General features: G+C 36.9%; 1 protein-coding gene across 2 annotated transcripts in view; it reads right to left on the minus strand.

The window, feature by feature from the left end:
- The window catches only part of CDC42BPA (CDC42 binding protein kinase alpha), a 187,317-nt gene that overhangs the window by 68,502 nt on the left and 92,933 nt on the right, over positions 1–25,882 (minus strand). For both annotated transcript variants that reach the window (XM_071579798.1, XM_071579794.1), the window contains exons 7-12: positions 11,165–11,258; positions 10,200–10,400; positions 9,383–9,631; positions 5,564–5,643; positions 4,372–4,538; positions 3,796–3,918 (exon numbers count right to left, since the gene is read on the minus strand). In XM_071579798.1, the coding sequence (XP_071435899.1) occupies positions 3,796–3,918; positions 4,372–4,538; positions 5,564–5,643; positions 9,383–9,631; positions 10,200–10,400; positions 11,165–11,258 (914 nt within the window). The remainder of the gene's footprint in view (positions 1–3,795; positions 3,919–4,371; positions 4,539–5,563; positions 5,644–9,382; positions 9,632–10,199; positions 10,401–11,164; positions 11,259–25,882) is intronic.

Genomic DNA, 25,882 nt, shown 5'->3' on the forward strand with positions numbered 1-25,882 from the left:
GTTCATTTTTTATTACATTTTTAAGCAGGTGTTTACTCTTACAGCTTTAGATGAGGCAGCAAAACAGGTAAAAGAATATAACCAAAAGCTAGTTGTGACATATGTGTAGTAAAAGGTAATTTTCCATTTAATCACCCTAGTAGTAACTAGCACTTTAGATAATATATGCAAACACTCAGTGCAGTATGTTATTACAATACATTTAGTTGCCCAAGAAATGAGCGCAAATCATAATGTTCATTCAGCTTTGCACCTGAACTGAACCTTCTCAAAGCTCAACAGACATAGAGTTGTAAAATTACATCTTTTAAAGGCTAACCAGAAAACCTGGAACTAGCATCCCTACATTTGGAAGCATTTAGACATGGTCACTGTTTGGTTTGTTTCTGTATTCTGTCAATAACTTAGTTTTAAAATCTGTCTCAAAACTCCCTAAAATCAATTAAATTAGAACATTCTCTTTTCCCCATTTTATCAGATTGGTTTGTATTAGTTACAGCTCAAGGCACAAATGAATGTTTTCTAACAAATGGCTGGGTTGCCTGGATCAGCCAAAGCATTCAAGTATATACTGGGAAAGTTGCATGGTGACTGGGTATGGATTAGACAGCTCTTCATCTTCCTCATTTGATCACATTATTCACTTCCAACCCAAGAAACAAAATCACACATTGTACTGAGGAATAAATATACAAATATATATGTGGGGTGAAGCAGAAAATTACTTTAGGAAAAAACCTTTTCAATGTAAACCACCTTCACCAAACATTGACTTCTTTCCAAGTTGAAAAGGGATATGAGCAGTGCTGGGGAATGTTCCCACATCTTTTCTATATTTTTTTTCATTACTAAAAGAAGCAAGTAATATTTTCATCAGTGAACTAAAACCTAAGTTGCAGCTTAATAGTAAAGAATAAAATATAAAGTTGATCCTCATGCTTTTCTACAAATGACTGGTCTCAGTCAAAAGCTGTTCTTTCAAATATTGCTTTTCAGTGGTCTCAAAGAGCCCAAACCAGAGGAAAGGATGGTCGTAGAGCAGGGGTTTCTAATCATGTTGTTTTCTTCCTCATTACAGCAGGAAGTAGAGGGACACTGGGCTGGAGAGGAATTTCACAAAAACCTTTTTCCTGACATAGTGCCAACATGGCATCACTCAAACCAGAGTGATCCTCCCTGAGCTTGTTAAGCCATGTTCACATCCAAAAATAATGCTTATGGTACAATACAAAACTGCTGCATCACGGCAGAGCAGCTGTCCAACTGTGTATCCATGGCAGGCTTTTCTCAGACTACACAATTTTAACAGGATGTAATCTAAGTGCTGCAGTCTGCAGTGCACACACCGTGTGTTTCTGCCCCGTGACGCAGCTGCAGAGTCTAAACACACCAACTAAAATGTCTGGAAGTGAAGTTGAAGTTATTCTTTCTGTGGGTGTCACTGCTGGCATTCCTGACACTTTCAGGACCTGAATGAAGCCTTTTCACAACCACGAACCAGAACAAATATTTTTTGTAGTTTCATCCAACCTTTCTCCCTGTTCCATTTTCCCTTGCCACAGGTAAGATACGGACATACAACAGAGTTCTACCTACTGCTGCTGCTTGTGTCTGATTTTTCAATCACAAAGAATGTACACATTCTCCTATTTGGACTGACAAGATTAATCAGGTTTTTCTCCCTGTTTCTGTGGTTCCAGATCTGATACGCAAGAGCCTCTTGCTGATTTTCCTAAATTAAAAAAATCCTTCTATATTTCCTTTCTTTTTTGAAGATGTTTCTGCTCTCAAGTTTCTATTTTAAAGAAAGTATTATGGAGTGGGATACCATGACTCCTATGGTATGAATCACTGTGAGAGAAAACTCCTTTTAACTTAATTCAGAGCTTTAAATCAAGATTACTGAACACTTGTAGGTAGCTCTTAACGTAGGCTAAAAAGATATTAGCTAAACACACAGCAAACTGGTTCACTAACAGCTATATTCAACACGGTGGTGCAGGATCAGCTCTCCCTCTTAATGTTCTTAAAATGTGAATTGCCCGTTTCTGGGAGGATGAGGCTGGAAAAAGAATGATCTTCCCCTAAATGTATCCAGTAGCCTCTATAAAACACAGGATACTGGTCTAAGTAGTTCTTTGCTTTTTGACTAGTTTGGGCGTTCTGAAGAAAGGCAGTAACAACACTAATTAAAGAAATCAATCTCTTTATCCACACAGATATAAATAACACTTTTCAAGCTTACAGGACTGAGATGCTTGATAGCCGAAACTGTACTTTTCATAAAATCTTCATGAACTCCCAGAAGCCAAGGAAATAAATGTTCAGTTTTGTAAGGAATGATAACTCACTGACAGCAGAGCTGAGAGGTGGTTCTTCCTCCTGCCACCTCCCTTTTCTCTTGCGCTTCTATTGCCTACCTTGTACTGATTTATCTGATCATAAGTTGACTAAATTTGCTCTATCTAGATAGCATTTTCCTTGTTTAATTGAGTGAATTAAAGTAATGAGAGTCCAGGAATTGAACAGACTGAGAAGAGGCCACGCAGCGGTGAGCAGGACCCATTCTGGCAGCAGTTGTTTCAACAGTTCTGGTGCTGCTGGAAGTGCAGCCTCTTGGCCCGTAGTGTCCTCTCTCATTGAAAACATCCTTCACTACTCCCTGCCACCTGCAAAACTCAGTATCACTGTAGTTTCATGCAGACAGCTCACCTCCCAGATAACCCACACTCTTCTAAATGTACTGTTTCAAGAAAATACTCATAAAATCCCACTTTCAGTGTGAACTAGATTTTATTCCACATTCAGTTACAACACACTAAGCAACAGCACACTGTAATCCTCGGTGAGTTCAAAGAAAATATAATCAAAACTGTGACCACATCTCACAAATTTTGATCATCCAGGGAAAATTCAACAGAAAAATGAGATAATGAGAAATATTAATTAATGCTTGGATCGTAACAAAGCTTGAGAGGGACTTTTTAGAAATGCATGAAGTGAGAGGACAAGGTGCAATGGCTTCAAACTGAAAGAGGGCAGATTTAAATTGGATATTAGGAAGAAATTCTTCACTATGAGGGTGGTGTGGCAGTGGCACAGCTTGCCCAAAGAAGTTGTGGATGGCCTTGAAGTGTTCAATCCAAGGTTGGACGGGGCTTTCAGCAACTTGCCGTAGTGGAAGGTGTCCTTGCTCATGGTAGGGCAAGTGGAATGAGATGGTCTTTAAGGTCCCTTCCAACCCAAATCATTCTGTGATTCCATGGTTTTAGGCCTATTAAAACTGATGGACCAAGTCCTCACCCTCATGTTTATTCACTGCAAAAAATAACCAAACAAGTGCTCCACCTGCCCTGGCACCATAATTGCAGGAGGAAGGTGTAAAACATAAACAAAGAAAAAAAAACCTAAACAAAAACAACAACAACAACAACAAAAGGAAAAGAAAGTACTATAGAGACTAGTTGGCATTTCACGGATTCTTAGGTTGACCCTGATTTATATTCACATAAATTTTCAATACCACGATTTAACACTAGTAGAACTTTTGCTCTAAATAATAATAGCAGAAGACACTGAAATCTTCCTATTCCCTAGCAACTGGAACTACAGAACATCAAGTTGAATTTGTAGAAAATGGACCTAACAATTAAGAGTGAAGGGTAAAATAAAAAGTAAGAATGGACTGGAAAACTCTTTAAGAAAGCAAAGTAAAACTAGCCTTGCATTAGGAAAAAAAATTCTGCCAAAATACTGTTTTCTGTTACAGTTTTTACATTAATATTTACAACATACCTGTTACCTGTTTCTTCAACTTTTCAATTTCTTCTTTCAGACTTTTAATTTCTAAATCCTTGCTTGCTGTTATTGGGCCATCCACTGTTGAATACTGCAAAGCCTGGACTGTCTGGGTGGACTCTAGAAGAAGATGGAAGAGAGAGGGACAAAATTACACATCCGATATCTGAGGAGGTCAAAGGAATACTACGGATAAATTGAGACATGTAAAAAACCCTGCACTGAGGATTCTACAATTTGTAACTTCCAGCTATTAAGTGCCAATTTTCCAGTAATTGTCAGCTACACAAAGTTCTTACAGGTTTTAAGAATGAAATCTTTATGCCATAGTAACCAAGGCATGATGAGAACAAAGTTAGTATGTTATAAGAAGTTGTATAGATGGGCATATTTCAGGTATGAAGAGTAACAGAAGTTTGATTTGTCAAGAAAAATAATGATGATAATACTTTTCTGCTAGAAAGCATTCCAGGAGGTATATTTACTTTTTTCCACAGTATAAACAGTGACTTACAAAGCTGTGAGCTAATCTAAGTTAAAAAGTGATTGAATTATTTTTTTTAATGACTATACCTTGCAGTTTTCTACTAAGTTCAAGCTTTTCCTGTTCTAGACGTCTTATTCTCCTCTCATAAGCTTCTGTTGCTAAACTATCCTCCAAAGTTCTTTGAATGCTGGCATCAAGATCCATGGAGGGTGGTCCAGCTGTCAGTCTGAGACAGCTGCGGTCCGAAAGCACACTGGTGAAAAAAAGAAATAGTATTGGATTTTACAGCAGGCTGTGCTTAAAAAAATGCTATAAAAATGTCAACCAATAAACAGTTTGTTTAAATTGTTAATTACTGTGCCATTTATTATACCATTAAAGAATATCTTGTTAGTATGTGCTCATTAAAACTCACACTCATTTTTACCTAGCACGCCTGATTTCCTCAATGCACTTTTTGTGACTTAAAAGGGAATGAACTCGATTAAAAATCAGACTACATTAGACAGACAGCAAAAAAGTAACAACCTAAGTAGTAAGATTACAGTAATAGTTCATTTCAAAATAGTTAATCAAGTATCCCCAAGTCTTTGAAGAAAATAATCACAACAAATGGTGTGAAATTATCTCGTGCCCACCAGGGCATGCACATGTCAGAAATGCTATAGCTACTCACAGGCACATGCCACCACTTATGCAAATAATCCTTCTGAAGTCTAGGACATTCTAAGCCAGTCACATGTGCAGCAGAAACATAGGCCTGATTTTAAAATGGTTGTAAACATTCCTTTTTTATTTATGTCCATAAATGAACAAGAAGCATACATGGATTTCCTTGTTACTGTTTAATTTAGCAATAGAAATGAACATATAAATACCACATTAATGACAAATACCAACAAATTTTAAAAATTTTAAAACATTTCCATTCAGACTTACAGAAGCGTCAAAAGACCAGAAAGAAAACTGTTTTTCACATCTAATAAACTAAGTTCTCTCTGGGTCCATACATCTAGTCTTAAGTTTGTTATGCAGTTAACTTCATACGTTGTCTGTTTCACAACAAAACTCCCAGGAACAGAGGTGCTGACGCTTACATTCATGTAAATTTTACTTGCAGAGAGCTCATTCTTCTGGACAGACAGCATTTTAGATTATGATCTAGTAATTTCCTCAATAAACCACATTCTTTAGTGTCTGCTTGCAGTTGGTTTCAGATAGAGAAACTTCAGGCACTGTGTACATAACTCACAGGCAATACTGGAACTCTCAACTTACCAGCTACTTGTGTATGTGAAACCCACAAATGGTAAATGATGGCCAGAAAATGCAGTGTGTGATGGTGGAGGCATTGTTTCCTAGAAAAATAACAGGACAGTTGAGTAAGTAGTATCCTACTGGACTAACGAGAAAGAGATTTTCAAGTTTAATCCTATGTGAAGCATTATTGATAATATCATATAAACTATATTCACTGTTTTCCTTATTTACAGCCCAAATATGACACAGCATCAACAACTGTTTATAACAGTATTTAATATATATAAAATAGATGAGGTGGCATAAAAATGCTTTCCTAATTAAATAGGCTATTGTTGGAGGAAAGCAGAATATTACACATACTAAATGCTAATTTAGTCCTTCTTTTTTCCAAAAAGCTCTTAGTACAAAGAGTAACACCTTTTATTCCCTCCTATACTCCTCTCTGCTATTCAGTCAACAGGACTTCCTAGAGGCAGAATTTCCAGCCCCAGTTCTGAGTGGGCTATCTCCATTTGGAGAGAACAACAGTAAGGCAACTAGAAAGAATTAATACAACAGGGTGTTCTAGTTCCATTAGTGCTTTGACTGTATCTTAATTTGTTGCTCCTTTTCCTTTCCCAACAAAGAACTGCAAACCAAGACAAATCTTTGAGCTTTCTCCTCACGCTAAAATAACCCTGTCACTATTTCACTTGAACCAGTTCTAATATTCTTAAATGTCTGTTAAAAGTTTCCTGTTTAACCCCAAGATGCAATGTCTATGCTGCTATATTAGAGATGGCCTTAACAGGCGTCAAATGAAACTCCCTAAAATTATCGCACTGAAAGTACCAAAAGATACTCAATTGTCAAAAAAAGTATAATCATTTTTTTTCTAAACCTCACAGAAAAAAAAAGAAGAAAGAAACGAGTTGTACATTCTTCAATGTAAAACTCATCAGGAAAGGACAAGGAGTAAGACTGTATTCAAAAGAAATCCCCAATTATCTTTCCAGTGGTGGCATCGCAACCTTGTTCTTTTAGCTGACAAAAATCTTCACATTGTAAGAGAGTTCTCAGAATAAAAAACATTAATGATATGGCTAGATTGTGTAAGTACATTAGGTCTACACTTGTAAGCATTTTGGAAACTCAGGACAAGAACAAATTTCAAAGCCTTAGCTTCTCACTAATTCATAATAAAAATATAAATTATTACAGATGATGATTAGAAAAAGTAAACTTACTTTTTTAAGTTGTTTTCACCTGTCATGGATTCAAGTTTCAAAACTGTCTTTACAGGTAACTTTAAAAATACCATAAACGCATGATTTAACAGTTCACATGACAATTTTCAGTTATCACACCAGGAACTATGTTTGTTCCAAAATACTGGACCTACTGATAACAATGTAAGATTCTGTTAAAGAATCTGTTCTTTTTGACAGAGATCAAAACATGTCTCTCCTGCTACTTGTGTGAATTTAACTGTATGACCATGCTGACAAAATTATAACTGAACCTAAGTCTATCATCCCTCTCAGTAAGGCTACTAAACCAAACAGGTAAAAGCTAAAACCCAACACAACTCAGGCTGCCTCGACAATGCAGTTTAGCCCTTTGTGCTTATGGGTATTTTCAACATACTTTTTAGATTTCATTCTTATGTATGTAATTATTCCATGGAACCACAGTCTCATTCAAAGTTCAGGAAGAACAGTAACAATCATGCTTTTAAACACCGTCTTTTATCTTTCGCACTGGTCATTCCTGATTTGCTCTATGCAATTCAAATCCTGCCAAGATTTTTTAAAAAAATAAGTCCCACGGGCTTATCTATGGTGCTGACTTCCATAATAGTAATGCAAGTATGCGAAACTTCCTCAAAGGATACGTATGAAATATGGAGGAGAAAATACCTCCAAGTTATATATAAGGAATTTGAGGCAAAGCAATATGAAATACAATGTCCCCCAGTCAAAGCAAAAATGTAAAATATTCTCAGTCATGCAATGCCGTAGGCAAGGTTTTTTTCAGTGGTTCTGAAATACTAGGTGTGAAAAGAAATGGTAAGAACCTAACAACCTTATATTAAAAGAGAACAAAACCTTCAGATGTTTCAGATTAGGAAACTGAAAAAGAAGCTCTAGAAACTGGCATTCATCTCTAAGAGTTAAATGGTACTGCTTTTCACCCCCAAAAGTCTAAAGCAAATTAAGAATTGAACTCAGTTTTCTCTGCTGGGAGTCCAGAAACTCAGCAGAGGAGCATTCTTTCTTCACCTGCAGTTCCCTGCAAGTGTTTCCCCTGCACAGGCACATTTTGAGTGCCTCAGCTGGGAGACTGGGCTGTAAAAATGAAGAGTGGTAGACTGGACAACATTAAAGTGTGTGGACAACCTCCAAAAAGTGTTTCAGATTCGCAAAGACATGCTATATACAGCCACTACAATCCTCACAGCTGTTCCTGGACAACACAATATGCAAACAGGTATTTGAAGACTGTATAAAAATAAAGTTTCAAGACAGAAATACTTCAGCTGCGAGGAGAGATGGGCAATACCAAATGTAGGTGAGGAAAAGCTGAGGGAAAAAAAAAGAAAAAATTGCAAGTCACCCTATGCAGCTACACTGTTTTGCTTAATCTGCCTACACAAAAGGGTTCTATGATTTAATCATGGATAGTAGAATCATTTAGGCTGGAAAAGACCTTCAAGATCACTGAGTCCAACATTAACCCAGCACTTCCAGGTCCATTACCAAACCATTTTCGTAAGCACCGCATCTACATGTCTTTCCTCCAGCTATAGTTGACTCCATTACTTTGCTGGGCAAGCCTACTGGCAAAGACATTTTTCCCAATATCCACTCTAAACCTTCCACGGCACAACTTGAGGCCATTTTCTCTTGTCCTGTGGCTTGTTACTTAAGAGAAGAGGCTGACACCCACAAGGTGCTTTTGTCAAAGTGTTTTCCATGTTTTAATGTGCAGTTGGAGGCAAGTGAATGCAAATAATGGTCATGCTGTCTATATCACTTCATGTTGCCTATCTCTTATCTGCAGGCCCAGGAAACTCAGTAAAACAGAGATGCACAGGCAGTTCAGAAAACAAAAGCAAAACCATTGAAAATGCTTCACTTCACATGTAAGCATCATGTTTCTGCATCTTTCAACAAACACATACACACACAAAAGATATTTCCAAGGAGAGAATACAAAACATTTCTCTGATGATAATATCTCTATCATCTGTCAAAGCACCTTTTCAAAAGCATAGAAAACAAAAATATCAAAAATCAATAGCTGCAAAGTGTTTTAAGCAAAGGTAAAAATAATTTCTTTCTGGTTCCATAAGAAATGGCCATAACACTTCTTCCAAATTTCCAAAAATTCCAGTTAGAAAAAAAGCTGGAAAAATTTGAATGAAAATGAACTGAATGGAATCTGACAGCAAGCAAGAGAACTGCACGACAACAAAATGCACTATGCAAACTTACTATAATTCTCAACAATGACTTGCTAGAAATACTGTTTCTTGCAGACTACTTACATGAAAATAAATTATTCTATACAAGACATGACCACTAAGAACTTATTACTGCAAGTATCAAATGCATGTGTTCATTAAAGACATGTAAGAATTTACAAAACTGAAATTATCCTTACACAAGTTTGCTTGGAGGATCAGCCTCCAACCTGTGAAAGTATTGCCCCCTCCACAGTTCTTCAAAGCAGCACTTAATTGTTACTTATGCAGAACTTGGTGAACACACTGAAACAAACTACATTTACGTATATTCTGTCATAAAGTAAACTATATAAGTTTATTTGTCAAAATGTTATTTCTATACTTACAGAATTTTTTAAACAATCATCATCTACATCGAAGTTTGATGTATCGGTAGGGCTGCTGACTTCTGGGATGTAAGGTGCCTCACAGTTCCTAATGTTGTCCCAATCAATCCCAGCAAAAAATGGGTGGTTCTTAAAGTCTTCTATCCCATTTTGTCCAAGTCGATGCTCTCTGCTACAAATGAGCCTTCGGATGAGGTCCTTTGCACTTTCAGAGACATCTGTCACTTGAGCAGGAAATTGAAACCTCTCCTTAAAGATCAAAATAGTAGAAAATAGTTTATTACCAAGAAAAAGTTGTAAAAACTACCCTTCTTAGAGAAAATCTTTATGTAGAAAAATAAATGTGCCAACACTCCAATTCTGAAATACATGCAATAAGGTTTCAAGGAAAATACTTCTGCTAAGGACAGAAACTATTGATATATTTTGCCTCCTAGTTATCCTTTTTAATTTAAATTTCTCTTGCAGTTACCTCCATGTGGAAGAATATTTAAGAATCTTCTGCATAAGCGAACCAATGGATTCATCAGAAGAAAGTAACAAAACAGGAGTGATGCAATGTAGCCAAGATTTACTCCACAGAGTGCATTAACAGACATGTTTCCAAACCCAGACTTTTAGTTTTCAACTCCTTTATCCCAAACCAAAACCATCTGCAACCCATAACCATAAACTTACTCCATGGAAATATATTTTTTGTTCTACATTTATGTACATTAGCATAATTAGTACATAAAAATTTATTTTTAAGTAAGTCTTCAAGTTACCCCATTACTTATTAAAAATGAGCTTAGAGACAGACAGAAAGTGCACTAACTTTGTGGTTCATTATTTTCCCATAGGTCTCCACCAAGGACTCAGCATAAAAGGGCGTTTCTCCATAAAGCATTTCATACATGCAAACGCCCAGGGACCACCAGTCACACTCGGGCCCATACTTCCCTTTTCCATCTTCCATGGCCTGCAAGATTTCTGGAGAGATGTAGTCTGGCGTTCCAACTGCCACTGAAGATTGGACCTGTAGAAGTTACATTTTCAGGACTAAAATCAACCTCCATGGTTACAGACATTGCTGTTTGTAGCGCTGTGCCTGTACATATAAATTCAGCCTAGTGTTCTGGTTAAAACAAAAACAACTAAACACAAACAAAGGTTTCTAAATTCATAGAGAAATACTTCAGCATCCAAGGCACTATATTAATAGGCATCTCAATATGTGTTAAACTATTTCCAATATTTAAAATAGAGAAAGGACAAAATTGTCAATTCTTAGGCTTAGAGCCAGTAAGCAATTATAGATCAGACAATCACATCTATGAACTCTAATACTCTGTAACCCTCTGGGACATGATTAACATACTGGAATTACATTCTAGTCACAGTTACTATATACTGTGCAAATTTAAATGTACTAATAGAACATCACCATATTTCAGCATCTCATCCTACTTATACTCAAGCTTACAGTTTCAATAAAGATTAGAGCTCAGAGCTTAAAACAGCGAGATTTATAGTTCATAAACATGTACTCAATACTGACAGCACAGCCTCTCTTTATTTATTCATGAGCTGACTAAACGTATCTAAAAAGCTTTTAATATCTTGCAAATCCAAGCAATGTGCAGTCATATTTTCACCCAAGATTAATTTATACCAATACCATTTACGGTTCCATTTCATTTGAGACATAAGGCACCTTTTCCCTTTATTAGCATGCATTTTAACAGCTAGCAAAGGACTGAAGAAAAGGTATTTAGGACTGCATCATTCTTTCTAATTTACCGTTCCATCTTCCATCAGTTTCAGACATGAACCAAAATCTGCTAATCGAATATGTCCATTCATATCCATCAAGATGTTGTCTGGTTTAATATCCCTGCAATTAAAATAAATTTCAGAATTAGTACAAAAATGTATTGCATTAGATGTAGTCCAAGCATTAACTCTACAACACTCTTATCATTCAAAACCAGCAACAAGTCAGTAGAGAGAACACAGGCATTCATCATATGGTGAAATTTGCACTAGGGACACTTCATGACAGGGGCTGTAGATGAATCAAACCATATAATGCTTGTTAATTTTTGTAGGAATTGTATAGTTAAATTCCTCTCATCCCTCACAGGTAAATAGGAGAATCTTACTTGCTCTAAACTTTTGTACATAAACTTCTAAATCATATGAAGAATTTTGGTGAGGTGGAAGATGTACACATACTGGAGCTGGAAAACAACCTCTAGATTTTGCAATAGAACAAAGGCCAACGAGCCCCTGAAATGATTAACACATTTTTAAATTTACTGTCTTTCACTGACATCTTCTCTCCTGTACATCTCAGTTCACTATGTAAGCCTGTCACACTTCTGCTGAAACGACCCACAAAGCCCTTTTACAGGCTACTGCAGCTCTGCTTGGCCAAACTCTGTAGCTGTCTCATTCAGGTCAAGTTTCAGATGGTAATATCCTTCAAACCAGGCAACAGGATAAGTACTCCTTATGTTGCAAATTTTACCTTTTATTATCTCACGTTTTACCTAAGTGTACTGAAATACAGGTAAAGTGAATGCTCCCAGTATGCATAAGTAGGATGAAAACACCTATGATCTCTTAGTTATCAGAGGCACACTTACCATTCAACTGTTAAACTAGTTTTAAACCCTGAAATTTCTTTTCAATAAAGTACAGTTATTAGAAATAGCCATTAAGCTAAATTTTAGAAGTACATGAAATTATTAGGTGCTTATTCTATCGTATCTGTTATATTCAACAGGTAAGTTATGGCTGTAGGAATAAAGTACTATGAATACCTTCCCAATGAACATTTGTAAAATATATGAACAAATCCCATAAAATAGACTAAAAACAAGTGAAGCCCTGACTACATTTTATTCCCCTAACAACTTATAAATGAATGTCACAGTTGCTTTGCAGACCAATCTCAAAATATTCACACGCTAAGATATTCACATTGCATATGAGAGCAAAGTTTTGCTGTTTGGGCTTTGGTTCTTTGTTTGGTTTTTGTTTTTTTCCAAATAAAAACCGAGTTATAAACAATGTTTACTGGTAATTTATAAGGGCAAAAGAATTAGTACCACACCTTAACTAACCTTATAGAACCAATGGCATGAAGATGTTGCCCTGTTACACACTCAGTGGCGGCAATTAATATGGAGACAGTATGTTGTTTGATAGAAAAGTACTTTCTGAATATGTGTTACCCAAATACAAGCAGGCAGTGACACGAACAAAATTTGGGCACCTTTCAAATATGCAGAAACATTTACAAAGTATATAGCAGACACTACTTAAGAAATCACACTGTCACACCTTGCAACTGAGTATGAAGAAAATTTTTTACAAAGTAAATCAGAAAAATTAACCAAGTCCACTCTCTTGAGAACATTTTTCCACTTGATTTTTGCTGACACTGAATATGCCAAAGAATTGCAACCTTCAGACTGAGATAGTCTTGTTTATTTTGTATTCACCCACCAAAAACATTCCTTAAACATGTTTCTAAATAAAAACAAACATATGCTATTGAGAGCGCTGGAATTTTAACTTCAGTTTAAAACCCTGCAAAAACATGCACCTAAAATCAAGTTCCTCTCAGAAGCTGGACCTAGTTCAAGCTAAACAAAAACATGAGTCACCCTTGAGGCTACATTTACCCATGTTCTATCTTTTAATACATTCCCAAGAGAAATAATAATAACACTAATAATCATCATCATCCCAACCTCTCCCATTCAATCTCACAAAACAGCAGAAAACATGAAAAATCTCATTGTGTTGTCAACACTGTGCAAAACCAAACCTACAAACAACACTGAATGCACTCAGAGGAACAAGATTTCTTGCAAAGCAATGTTTGTAAGGCTCAGTAATAACTTCATAAGGACAATTTTTACAGTTAAGGAACACAAAGAGACCAACTTAATGCACACAAATTCTTTTCAGCTCTTGTAACAGAAGGTATGGGTTACGAACAACTGTTCTGAATTCAACTGAACTACATTAATAAAAGACAAGTTTGAAAGACAAGAATTGCTGGCACCTGCGGAGCAGAGCAGGCTATAAGCAAAGGGAAAGAAAATTATGTGCCTCAGAGGGGAACAAGGCAGGGGAGTAATTATTGCTAGCGTAACTGAAGAGTGCGAAGGTGGTGATTATGGGAAAAAATGTCTTAAACCCTGCACCTCTACTGAGCCTGCTGCTGTTAGACTGCATCAGAATGACGGATCTTGTTCCAGGTTTTTGTTTTGAATGACATTTGGTGACTCTCCTTTAGTGTTAAAAACACTTCTGTCTCCTGTTCTAAACAGAGTATGATCTCTCTTCACATTCACTCCACCTTCCCCTGCTTATCCCAGTTTCTTTACCTTATGCACTGGTTCTTTCTGCTTGTATCTCAGTTGCACTTTTATCTCTATCCCTCCTAAACTCACCTCAAAAGCTGAGATGTCCAATCCTCCACAGACTATCAATCCCAAATTTCCTCCCTTTTATATCCTCCTTTCATTCTCAGCTTCTTCACTCCCAAGTCTTGTCTCCCTGCATGTACACATTCAACTAATCCTTTTTTTATTCCCTCCTCCCTTCTCAACAGTCATTATTTCCACATAATCACATCCCAGATTCCCTTCTCATTCCCACTGAGTTCCTATTCCTCTAATCTTTACTATCCTCTTTCCTCAAGTCAAATTTTTGTCCAATTTGTATAGCAGTCCTCTTTGGCACCAAAAGCAAAAGAAGTATTAGCAACGAAGAGTCCCACACTGTGTCCAGTGTCCATTTCCCACCATCCCCCAAAACTGCTTCATTCTTACACCTCTGAAACAGTGCACAGCTACAGCAGTATTTAGGGAGAAGTCTTTAGGGACCAAACTCTGCATACAGTTGTTTGAAACTTGTAACAACTGGCATATTGCAGGGGAAATTATAGCATGAATGTATCTAGGTGGGAGGTAGAGGAATGAAAATACATCTATGACTCAAGAAGGATTGTGTCCTGAATTTCAAAAGTCTCCATATCCAGAGCAGATTTTCCCAGTGGGATTGTAACAATTATTTTATTAACTGAAAATCTATATAGGTAAAAAGCAATGCATGTTTCTTTATCTTGTTCCTGGAAAGAATTGACAATGCTTCATGCAAATACTAAGGAGGGAAAATTCCAGAGCAGGTACCTAAAATCTGGCAAAAGTAATGAGCAAATAATGAAAAGTTACATGGCTTAGTGAACAGACCACTGGGCTGAATGTCCATAGATAAGAGTTACTGGGGGTTTGTGGGCAAACCATTTAAACATCACTCAACAAGAACACTGGTGCTCAGTCAAGCATCTAACATCATCTGGCCAGAAGGCTGTGGAGCCCCTGTACTCTAATAACTCTATAATTAGTTCACTGTAATCACAGAAAAAGTTCTACTTACTTGAAATATGAAATAATAACAACTCACTTTCAAGAATTAAAAGTATTTGAAAGGTGTTTTATGAACCACATTTGTAGTGGGAGCAAGTATTGAATTAGGGCAACTGCTGTGACACCACTGTGCCCTCTGGAGCCCCTGAGTTTGACCAAGTCCCAGACAGCTGAGCCCTACCCTGAGAGCAGCTTCTGCAGGAAGCACAATGTGCAAGGGGACAGAGGCGGACCTGGCACAAATCAAGCTGGTACAAGTTCTTTGTATGTGCTCCACAGTGAATTAAGGTAACACAGGCAATCAGCACATTCAAATTCAAATCTTCCTTTTATCAACTTTTCTGTAGCACTGCCACCTGAGCAGGAGAACTGAGCAAAGATAGCTGTTCTGCTCTTTTTTTTTTCTTTTCCTCCTAAAAGAGTAATTTACCACTGCCAAAAGAATTAGAAGTTTGGATCAAATAAACTTCCTTAAAAAGACGTATGTCCATTTAAAGACAGCATACAGGAATGACTTCTACTTTCCGGGAGGTTTTTTACTCTTGACTATATAAGAAAATCAGCACTGCTTCTGGAGATTGCAACAGGAAAGAACAGTAATACTGAATACTTCACTTGCACAGAAAAAGAGTGCAAAACCTTATGAAAAAAAACCAACTGAAAAATCTTTAATGAATCCTTTTTCATAATGCTTCTTGGTTCTTGGTCTGTTTTTCAGACTGGCATGTTTACCCAGATGACATCGCTCACCTCTCTTTAAAACTGTTTACTTTTTTAAGCTGTAATTAAACCCCAAACATTTTACATACTAACTGTGTTAATATAAACAACATTCTGAAATAGAACTACAGCAGATACCTGGATTATTGCCATTTATTTTGATTTCTCTGTTAATGAGCCAGAGTAGAATTTCATTTGTTCAGTACGACTCAAGAAAAAGTATTCCCTCTGAGACATGCTAAATCCATAGCACATTCCAGCTGTAAAATAAACTAAAAAAGAATTTTTAGTACATGAGAATGTATTTTTTTCCTGGATTCATTTCTGATACTAAATGAAACCTAAGGAATCGTGAGGTATTGCATTTTGAAATTTGGACTAGAAAAGTCCCTTAAGTTCCTTACAAATTGAATTATTGATCCTCTTATGGTTTCAAAGCATGTGGGTTCCTGAGGTTCACCTATGTCATTCTTTCAAACACTGGATCAATGTTACTCTATTATTCACAAGACCACATGGAGATCCTCAGGTCTACAGAACAGGGAGCAACAGATTCCAGAAGAATCATAAGTCAATTTTGTTTCAAGGGCAGCCCCATGGAGGCAGGGACCAGACAAACAGAAAGGAAGATGCAACAGAACTAGAGGGACATGTATTTCAAGAACTGTAACAGAATGATTGAGCAGCACTCGTGTCAGACACTACTCAAGATTGTGCCAATGGATCAACCCACAGGCTCATATGTTCTAAATTTATATGATTAAAAACTCTACTGGCATTAAAGGATTTATGACCAGTAGGGATTCCTCTTTTTGGTACCTGCACAGTTACGATGCAGAATTTGCTTACTGTCGTCATTCACCCATATTTTTGGGGTTTGGTGTGTTTTTTTTTTTTCAAAACACAAATGATGAGATAGAAATGGAGGAAAAGGCGAGTCCTTCTCTGCAAGATCAAGAAAAGGAGGCTGGATGGTTCAAGGGGGCACCTCTCAATATATTCAACATGTCCTCCTTGGAATAAATATTTCAGATGCTGATGAACAGTCCTTGTGTACACAGCTGAGATCTTAAAAATACAGCAGAAATTACAATAAGGGACTTATGCCATCCTAACCCCAGAACTGCAATGTGAACTGAGTCTGAAGAAAGAATGGACCTGTCCGAAATCAAAGGAGCAATTTGATAGCTGAGCTACCAGTTTATTTCAGCCCAATAGATAAAAAGAGGGATAATTTGGAGAAAAAAAATTTATTTCTAATGTTAATATTAGAAGAGCATGGAAATTAATTTTCCTAAACCTGCCCCAAGACATGCTATCCTTGAAGAGTAAAGAACTAAGCAAATAGCTTACATTAAATTATTTTTCCATGAAATCTTCACACAAACAGTGTTTTTTTAATGCCACCAATGCAAATTGAAACACCAGCATTTGAGAAAAACAGATTAGTTTCAGGTGTAACTGTTGGGACAGAGAAACTGATCCAGACAACTTACTACTAAATGAAGACATCATAGCATTATTTTCTCATTGTACGTACAACAGCATTCCCCAAAAGTATAAATCAAAAAGTTAAAAGCAGACATTAATGATTTTAATTATTCACTCTAAAAACAAGAAATGTTATTCTTTGCCAAGTTACCTACTCTAAAAACAAACAAACAAACAAACCACATAACCAAGGCCTTACTGCCAGAATGCCTGGACTTTTTATCCAAAATTCCTTCAGAACACAGGATTATCCTTAGTCAGGACAGAAATTTGGCGAGCTGTTTATTTCACTCCCTTCTGTTGTTTCAGGCTGAATTTTCTTCCACACTCCTCTTTTCTCTCATACAGAAATGCTACATCCATGATAAAAATGAAGACATTTGGTTTTGGCAGCACTCCAATGAAATGAGAAAACTTGTTGCCTGTGAAATGTTTTTAAGGTATCCAGTGATGCCCTACGGACAGCCTGCTTTAGACACCCAGAGTGACAACTGGTGTATTTCCATCAAGAATTCTCATCAAATGATGTCTTTTTTTCACAGTCAAATGTATATGGACATTGATGTCCAGCAGGCTATTTCTGTTTTCCATTACAGTGGACTGGGTAACATCACAGTAAACGTTGCCATATTCTGCCAGCTGAGGTTTATCTGAATTCTAATGAGCAAAACTAGAAATACACTCCATCTGGCAGAAAGACTGATGTGCACTGAGCCAAATTAGATTTGGCCAGTCGGCAGTTATTCTTTAGTAATCCCAGAAAGATAGGCTGCACAAGATAGCAGCATGAGAAAACTGGAATATGTTGTACCTCATTAACTGTGCCTCTTATCAAGACTCCGCTGTGCCGCCTCCTGCTAAACAGCCACTCCTCCACTTCTGGGGGAAATCCAAAAAGTGCGTATTTCGATTGAAACCAAAATGATTTAAATAACTTTGATCATAGCCTTATTATTTACATAGCACTTGAACAGTTGCAGAATGTTTGTATACTAAACAAAACCTGCTTCATGTAAAGCTGACAAGCCAAAGTTTTCAACTGAAGATGCAGTAGCCTTACATATAACCTTGAAGTCAATAGCAATAGCCAAAGACTGAACACTTTAGAATTTAATTCTTAATAAGCAAAGCAACTACTGGGAAAAAAAATTGCTATAAACAACCTTATTTTATAATTATTTTTTTCTTAACAGTATCTTAATACTGCAAAACTCACTTGTTTACTCTTTAACTCTTGATAATACATCATTATGTAGGTGCTGTTCCAGTAAGTACACCCAGTAATTCACCTCTACTAAAAGCATCTCTCTACTCTCAGCAGCAGGAGATTCCTCTAAATCTCATTACATTCAGTGGACAGATTCTCATCACTTACTAAGAAACATCAATCAAACGAAGACAATAAAGGTTCTAGATATAATACACTCATTATTTATTGATCAGTGTGTACGATTTTATATTTTATACTGTTACACATCCTAGCCAGGTTCTATTCTTAGTACTTATCACAAAACTAAATGAAAGACAATACAAAAGTCAAGGTTCCATGTACTACAGGGACTGCACATGTACATCATGTGCTACATCACACACAGAATCAGACTATACATTCAATCAAAGTGTACCTTTTTTAATCTCTAATCCAGAAACAGAGAAATAATTTCTGTTTTCATTAAAAATAAGGTAACTACAACCCTCTTTTATTACAAAGAATTTGCAACAAAGACTTGAAGTATATAATGCAAAAAAGACTAAGATGAATACTCATCCACACTGAGTGTGGGTAACATAACCAGTAGTGAATTTAAATACCAATGAAAGATATCCAGGTGAGACATTAGAGAACACTTTCATAGTAATGACAGTAGGACACTGGAACAAATGGCTTCAGGAAACTTCACCATCTTCATCACTTTTTTTTTTAAACCAGATAGACAAACATCTGTCAAGACTGGTTTAGCTGTAAGTTTGATCTCGCCTTGCAGCAGAAGAAAAGTATTAGCTGACCTCTCCAAGTCCTCTCCCAGTCCTTTTCTTTACAGTCTTTCATTTTTGCCACTCAGATCAGTATTCTGGACACAACATAGTATTTACCTTAAGTTATCCAATGTTCTTTAAGAGTTTCAAATGCTAATAAAGGAAATAATAACAAACAACAGGGAATAAGTACATCAGCCAACATATATACATCTTGAGTTTGTTCAGGCACTCACATTCATTCCTGAACACTTGAACAGAGTGTAGTTACTGGCTTATAAATATATGCTCTACCACAACATATTATAATGTCCTAGAATTAATTTACCTCAGAAAAATGTCTCCCTGTGGGCTCTGTGCATATGTATTAGTTTTCAAGTAATGGATTTCTCAAACACAATAATAGTTCTAAACCAAGAATAATTATTTTTAAAAGCTGCTTATATCCATTTTTCCCTTCTTTTAAAAAAATAAGTAAAAGGGGCGATTTGAAAAATTCTTTTGGGTAAGTGCTTGGCAGATACATATTCCCTGTACTATTATTGTCTTCACCTAAAATGCTAAACAACTGACAGAACCAGGTACCTATGGAGAAAATCCTCACATCCAGGTCAGGCCCCTCATGTAGTATGTTAAAGAGATGACAGGGCAAAGTCACTTGTGATGCCTGAGGATTATTTCTATTGTCTTGTCAGTTTTACAGACTAAAGTCAGGAATATGCTGTGCCATTTTATAACCATTGTAAATTTAGTACCTTGCAAGGCTGATTTAAAGATGTAATTTTAAACCAATGATATAAGAATAAAGCAGTGCTAGACATTATCAGAAAGACAATTCCTTATGGCAATCGATCATGGATGTAAGAGAAAGTCTGATATTCAATGCATTCTGAACTGGTAAAAGTTCAAACAAAAAAAGGAAGTTAATTGAAATAGCTAAATTGTTAAAAAAAAAATGAAAGAAAAAATCCCCAAAATTAATCGGCCTCCTGCAGTAGATGAAGAATATAGAAGTTTGTAACTTTCCTCAAGTTGGTCTTGTCTTGTGGCTGAGTTACGAATATTAGACAAAAAAGCTTTTAAGGACTCAAATATAAAATCTGGCACACATAAAGTATGAGACAAAAAACCTTGTAAGGACTCAAATATAAAATCGGGGACACACAAAGTACTGAACACTTAAATGTTTAATAATGCATTGATCTTGCACAGAATAGTATTGGTGAGTAAAAATGCACCCCTAGAAATGTGAAAGCTTGGCACTGTATTTCTTTTCTGAGTATTTTAATAGTTTCAAATAGCCATTTATAAAGATCTCTCCAGCTGTAAAATACTTGAGGCACAAGCACAAAGATTTTGAAGGATGTGCAAACAAAAAATCGGAGAAACAAAACAGGAATGTTTCAAATCAATCTGAAAAACAAGTATTTGGTTTGAGAAGTCTGAACATCAACATAGGAAATTACTAAAAATTTCTACTAACTGAACGCAATTTGTAGAAAAGGAGACAACACTCAGGAAACAAATATTCTTACATGAAACAAGACAAGGTGTAACATAACTGCAGCACAATACGCTAAAGCTCTGTAGGTGCAATGCCATTCATTGATCAACGTCTATCCAGAACTATGGTTAATTGGAAAGGACTACTCAAAAATCTAACTGGACGTGGCACTCGGCAGTCTGCTCTCAGTGCCCTGCTCTGAGCAGAAGGGCTGCACCAGGGGATCTCAAGAGGTCCCTTTCAACCTCAACCATTCTGTGATTCTAAAATTATGACCAGAACTGCCTTTTCAATTTCATTTCAATAACATTTTAGGTATATTGTATCACAGCTTCCCAAATAGAATTCTGAAATGCAGTAACACCAAGATTCTACAGGTTCAGTAGCAGCGTATCTACCTCTGAGTTGCTGTGGCTCAAGACAGAATGTGTCTTTAGCCTTAGCATCAATAACATGCCTACTTCTGCACTGGGAAATTGCAGTTCATGAAACAAAAACTGGCAAAGTCCCTCTCTCTCTCTCAACTCTACAAGGATATGGCAGGTAAAATCACAAACTTACCTTGATTATACTTCAGCATTTAGTAGCAGTCACACTCAACAAAACTGGTTAAAATTAAAAATTTCCTTTTCCTGTTCTGAAGTGTGACTAACAGCAAATCCCTATTCATCCAAAAATGCTCAGTAATCAAGGTTAGTCTCTGACATTGTTCACACTGTTAAGATAATCACTGCTGGCAGCGTTGGCCTCAAGCCATGAGATGCCACTCCATGAGCAGCCACCCACATCACTGCTCGGTCACACAGGTTTTCTCTGCGCTAAGAACTCTTGGCTATCAGAGGACACTCATCTCCCCATAACAATGGCATCAGCACACACATATGTGTGCATATATACTTACATCAGCTAGCAGAAAAGCAAGGCTTACAGCAACGCCTTTAGGTGGCAAAATACATATGGAATTTGCTGAAAATGCAAACTAGGCACTGTCCTTGCTGGAGTACTTATTTGAATCTCATATTCCAGTGCATGAATTGCTTTTCTCACAATGCTTTCATTAACTAAACTGTTTTGTAAACATGTAGTAACTATATGCATGGGTTTTTATTATTATGGAAGAATATTCCCAGGAATATACATTCCTTAGAACAGAGCACTTCAATATATGCAAAAGAAAAGGATTTACATTAGGACTGTTTGGTTATAGATGGTTCTTCAGAACCCAAGTCCTTGCAGGTAGAAGGATTCAAAATAGGTGTTGAAATTATATCCTTATGTGATTAACAACTGTGCCTACATGGAAAATATAGTAACTTGAAATGAAGGAGCCTCTGGGAAAAATATGATTGCAAGGAGTTGATTGCTCACCCAGCAAGCAGCCTACACAAGAGGGGCCCTGGAGGGAAAACCCCACAGTTAAAAACAGGCCATGAACCAGAAGTTGTGCACTGGTAGGCTATGTACTCTTTGCAAAGGAAGAGCTGGACACATTTGATTTACACAGAATTTAGAAAACAAACAAAAAAACCCCCCTGAATTCATGTGTCGATCTCCATCTGGTGCTCTTCTAATTTTCTAGTAAGCTACAAATACACACAGCAGAGGACCTGGCTGAAGGCACTCACTATTTTCGCCTCTCTAACCTGCCCAGCTGTCACAATGCTTTTTTTGGATCTGCTCATTCTGCTTACAGTGTCACATTCCTCAACAGAAACTCCACACCAACAACATTTATCAGAGAAAATGGCCATTTGAGTCAACACTGGAGAGAATAATGGCCTTCGAGTCCAAGCCCCAAGTTGCATGAATATTGAGAAATGATGCTAAGTACATGACAAACAAAGAACTTACCACAGAAGTGCATTCCAGTATCTTGAACACAGTTAGGTCTTTTTTTTTGAGGCAGTCCATTAGATGATACTTTAAAAGACTTACTAAATCCAAACTAATTTAAGCTGATGGTAGAAACACGATTCACTGACCAGCCACCTTTAAATATTAGGTTTATTCAGTTAAGATTTCAACGTAGTTCGAATAAATATCAAGCAACTTGTTTGAATTTCAGTTGACAGAGGTGCGTCTGGGCTGTTGAACTGTACTCTTTTGTACCATTCTACTCTTTTCCTCTAAAAGATAGTAATAAAAAATATTATCAAGATAATTAAAAAAGCCCCCAATAAAATGACAATATATTTGTCATATCAACTTTATAGGAATTCCATTTTGGCTTTAAGAACTTAAGTAAACAGATTACGAACTCCACAAGCAGTACTACCCTGCAGCATATTCTAAAGATTAAAAAATTAAAGTCTACTAAGTAAGGCTAATTCATGTCAAAGCTTTTAGATTTCTAATAGTATCATGACTTACTGGCAAGTAAAGGAGTAGAAAGAATAAGCTCCTTAAGAATGTTATGTCCATCTGTGAGTGCCATCTGTCAAAGAAATCCTGAAAGAAGAGGCTAACAAGGAATCCAGAACATGCCCAGCTGTTGCACAGTAAATTACTACCTATGCTAGAGGACTTTAACACATATTTCTAGGCAGAAAAAGGTTTTATTTCCTTTTGATTCTCATTTTGGATATACAGTCTCTGCTCTGTGCATTTCAGGACAACCATACACAGGCTCTGAAACAGCTGATGGCATTGAATAATTCTGAGAGTAAATCAGACAGCACAAACTGAGGACTTGAATGGGTTTTGATAATCACAGTCAAAAAAATTTACATATTCATTTTTTTAAAATGCACTGATGATACTAATAAAGTAATCCACAGAATAATGTTCACTCAGAAGCTGTCTGGACAACATAACAAGTTTTTAATATATATTCTTATCTATGTCTTTGTATGTGTATCTATATAGGACACATGTAAGTGGCCTGAGCTTAAAGCAAGCTATTAGTTGCAAATCAACTAGAAAATTTCCGGGACTGGTAAAGAAACAAACTAACCTGCTGGGTACATACTGTATCCCACAGCAACTCTTCCTTTACCCTTTTCTATCTTCCTCCGGGAATAAATCCACAGATATAAATATACTGAGAATAATGGGAGGTGAGGGAAAGGGAGATCTGTACAGAAATGAGTTCTGAAATCACTTGATGCTTTTCATTTTTCCAACAGAAAGATACACAGTGTTAATATGAGGTTGATCTTATCCCTTTCCCATCCATTTATTTGATCAGCAACAATAAACTATAAAAAATACATTAAAGGGAGAGAGGGAAACACACAGAAGAATGTAGAACATATTTTAGAGACACGTAAAATATTCAGGAATAGAGGGCACATTACAAAAATTTAAATGAATTGTTTGTTGTTCCTGAGTTATGTGGGAAACAGAACATAGATAAGATGCAAAGCTGCAAGTAAACCCTGGAGGCCAAAAAGAAATAGTTTACAAGGAGAAGAAAACCAATGCCATCCCAAGAGAACAAATATATATATCTCAAATATTTGCCATAGCTCTCATAATATGTGAAGAAACAGTTATATCCTATATGTTTTACTGCTCTTCTCCCAGGCTACGAGGGCTTTAGATTTCACATATTTTTTGAAAGACTGCCCAGAAGAAGAATGTTTCTGAAAACATTACTATACAGCCATTTTAATGTGTTGCACAGAACCTTTGCTTTTTTCCTCCTTCACCTAATAAAGGTTTATTCAGCAGATTTTTTAATGGAAGTCAGTGCTGTTAAGAAAATCTACCCCGCCCAAAAAAAAAAAAAGGGGGGGGGGAAGGGGAGAAGGGAGGGGGAGGCTATTTAAAAACAAGACAAAAGCATAGCTTTTCCAAATCTGCCTTCTACTTGACTGTGCCCTAAATTAACAGCATATAGGTTAAATGCTAATAGGAAAGAAGATTCCTTCCTAGTGAGTAACTAAGAAGTAGAATAGTGGAAAGCAAAGAACCTACTACTCCTGACATAATAAAACTAAATTTAGGATAATCTCTCCTGCTTCCCCTCACCATGAACGTGTTTTTTATTGCATTGCAAACATGGCATTGTATTTATTACCTTCAGTTATCTGCCAAAAAAAAGTCACAATAAATCAGTGAATAACTCTATTGAAGGAATTTTAATCACAGGCTGTTAAATACAGCAGAAGATACTGCCACTGAACACAAGAAATGCAAAGCAGTGACTGTTCTTAGGTACAGGAAAAAAGAGATAAAGAACACCTATATATGTATGCAAGGGAAGGAATTAAAAATGTATTTCACTGGAAATTTATGTTATTCCATGTTATTAATCATTCCATGACAACCACAAACCTGACTGATGCTGACATAGGCTGAATCAAAGCCTTGCTGGAGGCAGCAAGGAAAGAGCGAGTGCCTTACCGGACTGTACACGTGCAAGGCTCAGTTGTCTAAAACTTGGTTGTAATAATGCCAAGGTCATGGGTTCAATCCCATGTGGGCCACTGACTTATGAGTTGGACTTGATGATCCTTGTGGGTCCCTTCCAACTCAGAATAGTCTGTGAAACAAAGGCTGTGCACTGAAAAGAAGCAACAGGACTGCATCATTTCCCACTGACACCCCACAGGCAGGTCAGAAATCACACCATGACCCTCTCATGAAATTCTCAACCAAGTCCTCCACTGGGAGGACAGCACACAGACAGGGGGGAAAAAACCCACCATTTGAAGGAGCTGAAGAGGGACGTAAATGGCTATAAATCCGTAAGGAAAACAGAAAAGAAGAAACAAAAATACTCCCACCTGTCAGGCTGTAATTTTTTCTTTACTATATCACTCAGGAATCCACAATAACTTCTTAAAGGGTGAAAGGCTACCATCATGCCTAGTTGCTCACACCCAGAGTGCTGACAGGGACTTGCCTGCTGAGAGCCAGCCCTAATGCCCAGCACCGCCATAGCCATGCCAGAAAACTGGCTCTGCCCAAACCTGGATACAAGGGAAGCTGGGAATGAATCACTTCAGTCAGAAGCCCTGCTCCAACTGGTAAAAGAAGATACATTTTACTTTATTATTTGGCATTACCTTTTTTGTTCCGTAAAGCTAACTCAGTGTGAAATTGTACAGGTTTGTTTCTGGCCATGTTAAGTGGGACCGCAAGGTGGGTCAGGAGACTTCCCAGGAGTGGGAAAACTCCTTTCAGATCTGAAAAACAGTTCTCCCACTTCTTAGAAGACTTTTTTCTCTTATTTTGCTATTTTGAGACAATAGGGTGTTTTCCTTTCTTGACACTAAAATTGCGTTCAACATAAGAGATTTCTGGCCTATATAATGAGGGTTTTGGATTTTCACTTGAGCTCCTTACACTTGGGTTCTTCCACCCTCTCGGAGAAAATCCGGGTGAGAATTCTGTAAGAAACAGAGTCGATCATCCTTCATCTCACTACAGGAT

This window comes from Pithys albifrons, chromosome 2 (genome assembly GCF_047495875.1).
Source record: "Pithys albifrons albifrons isolate INPA30051 chromosome 2, PitAlb_v1, whole genome shotgun sequence".
Lineage (NCBI taxonomy): Eukaryota > Metazoa > Chordata > Aves > Passeriformes > Thamnophilidae > Pithys > Pithys albifrons.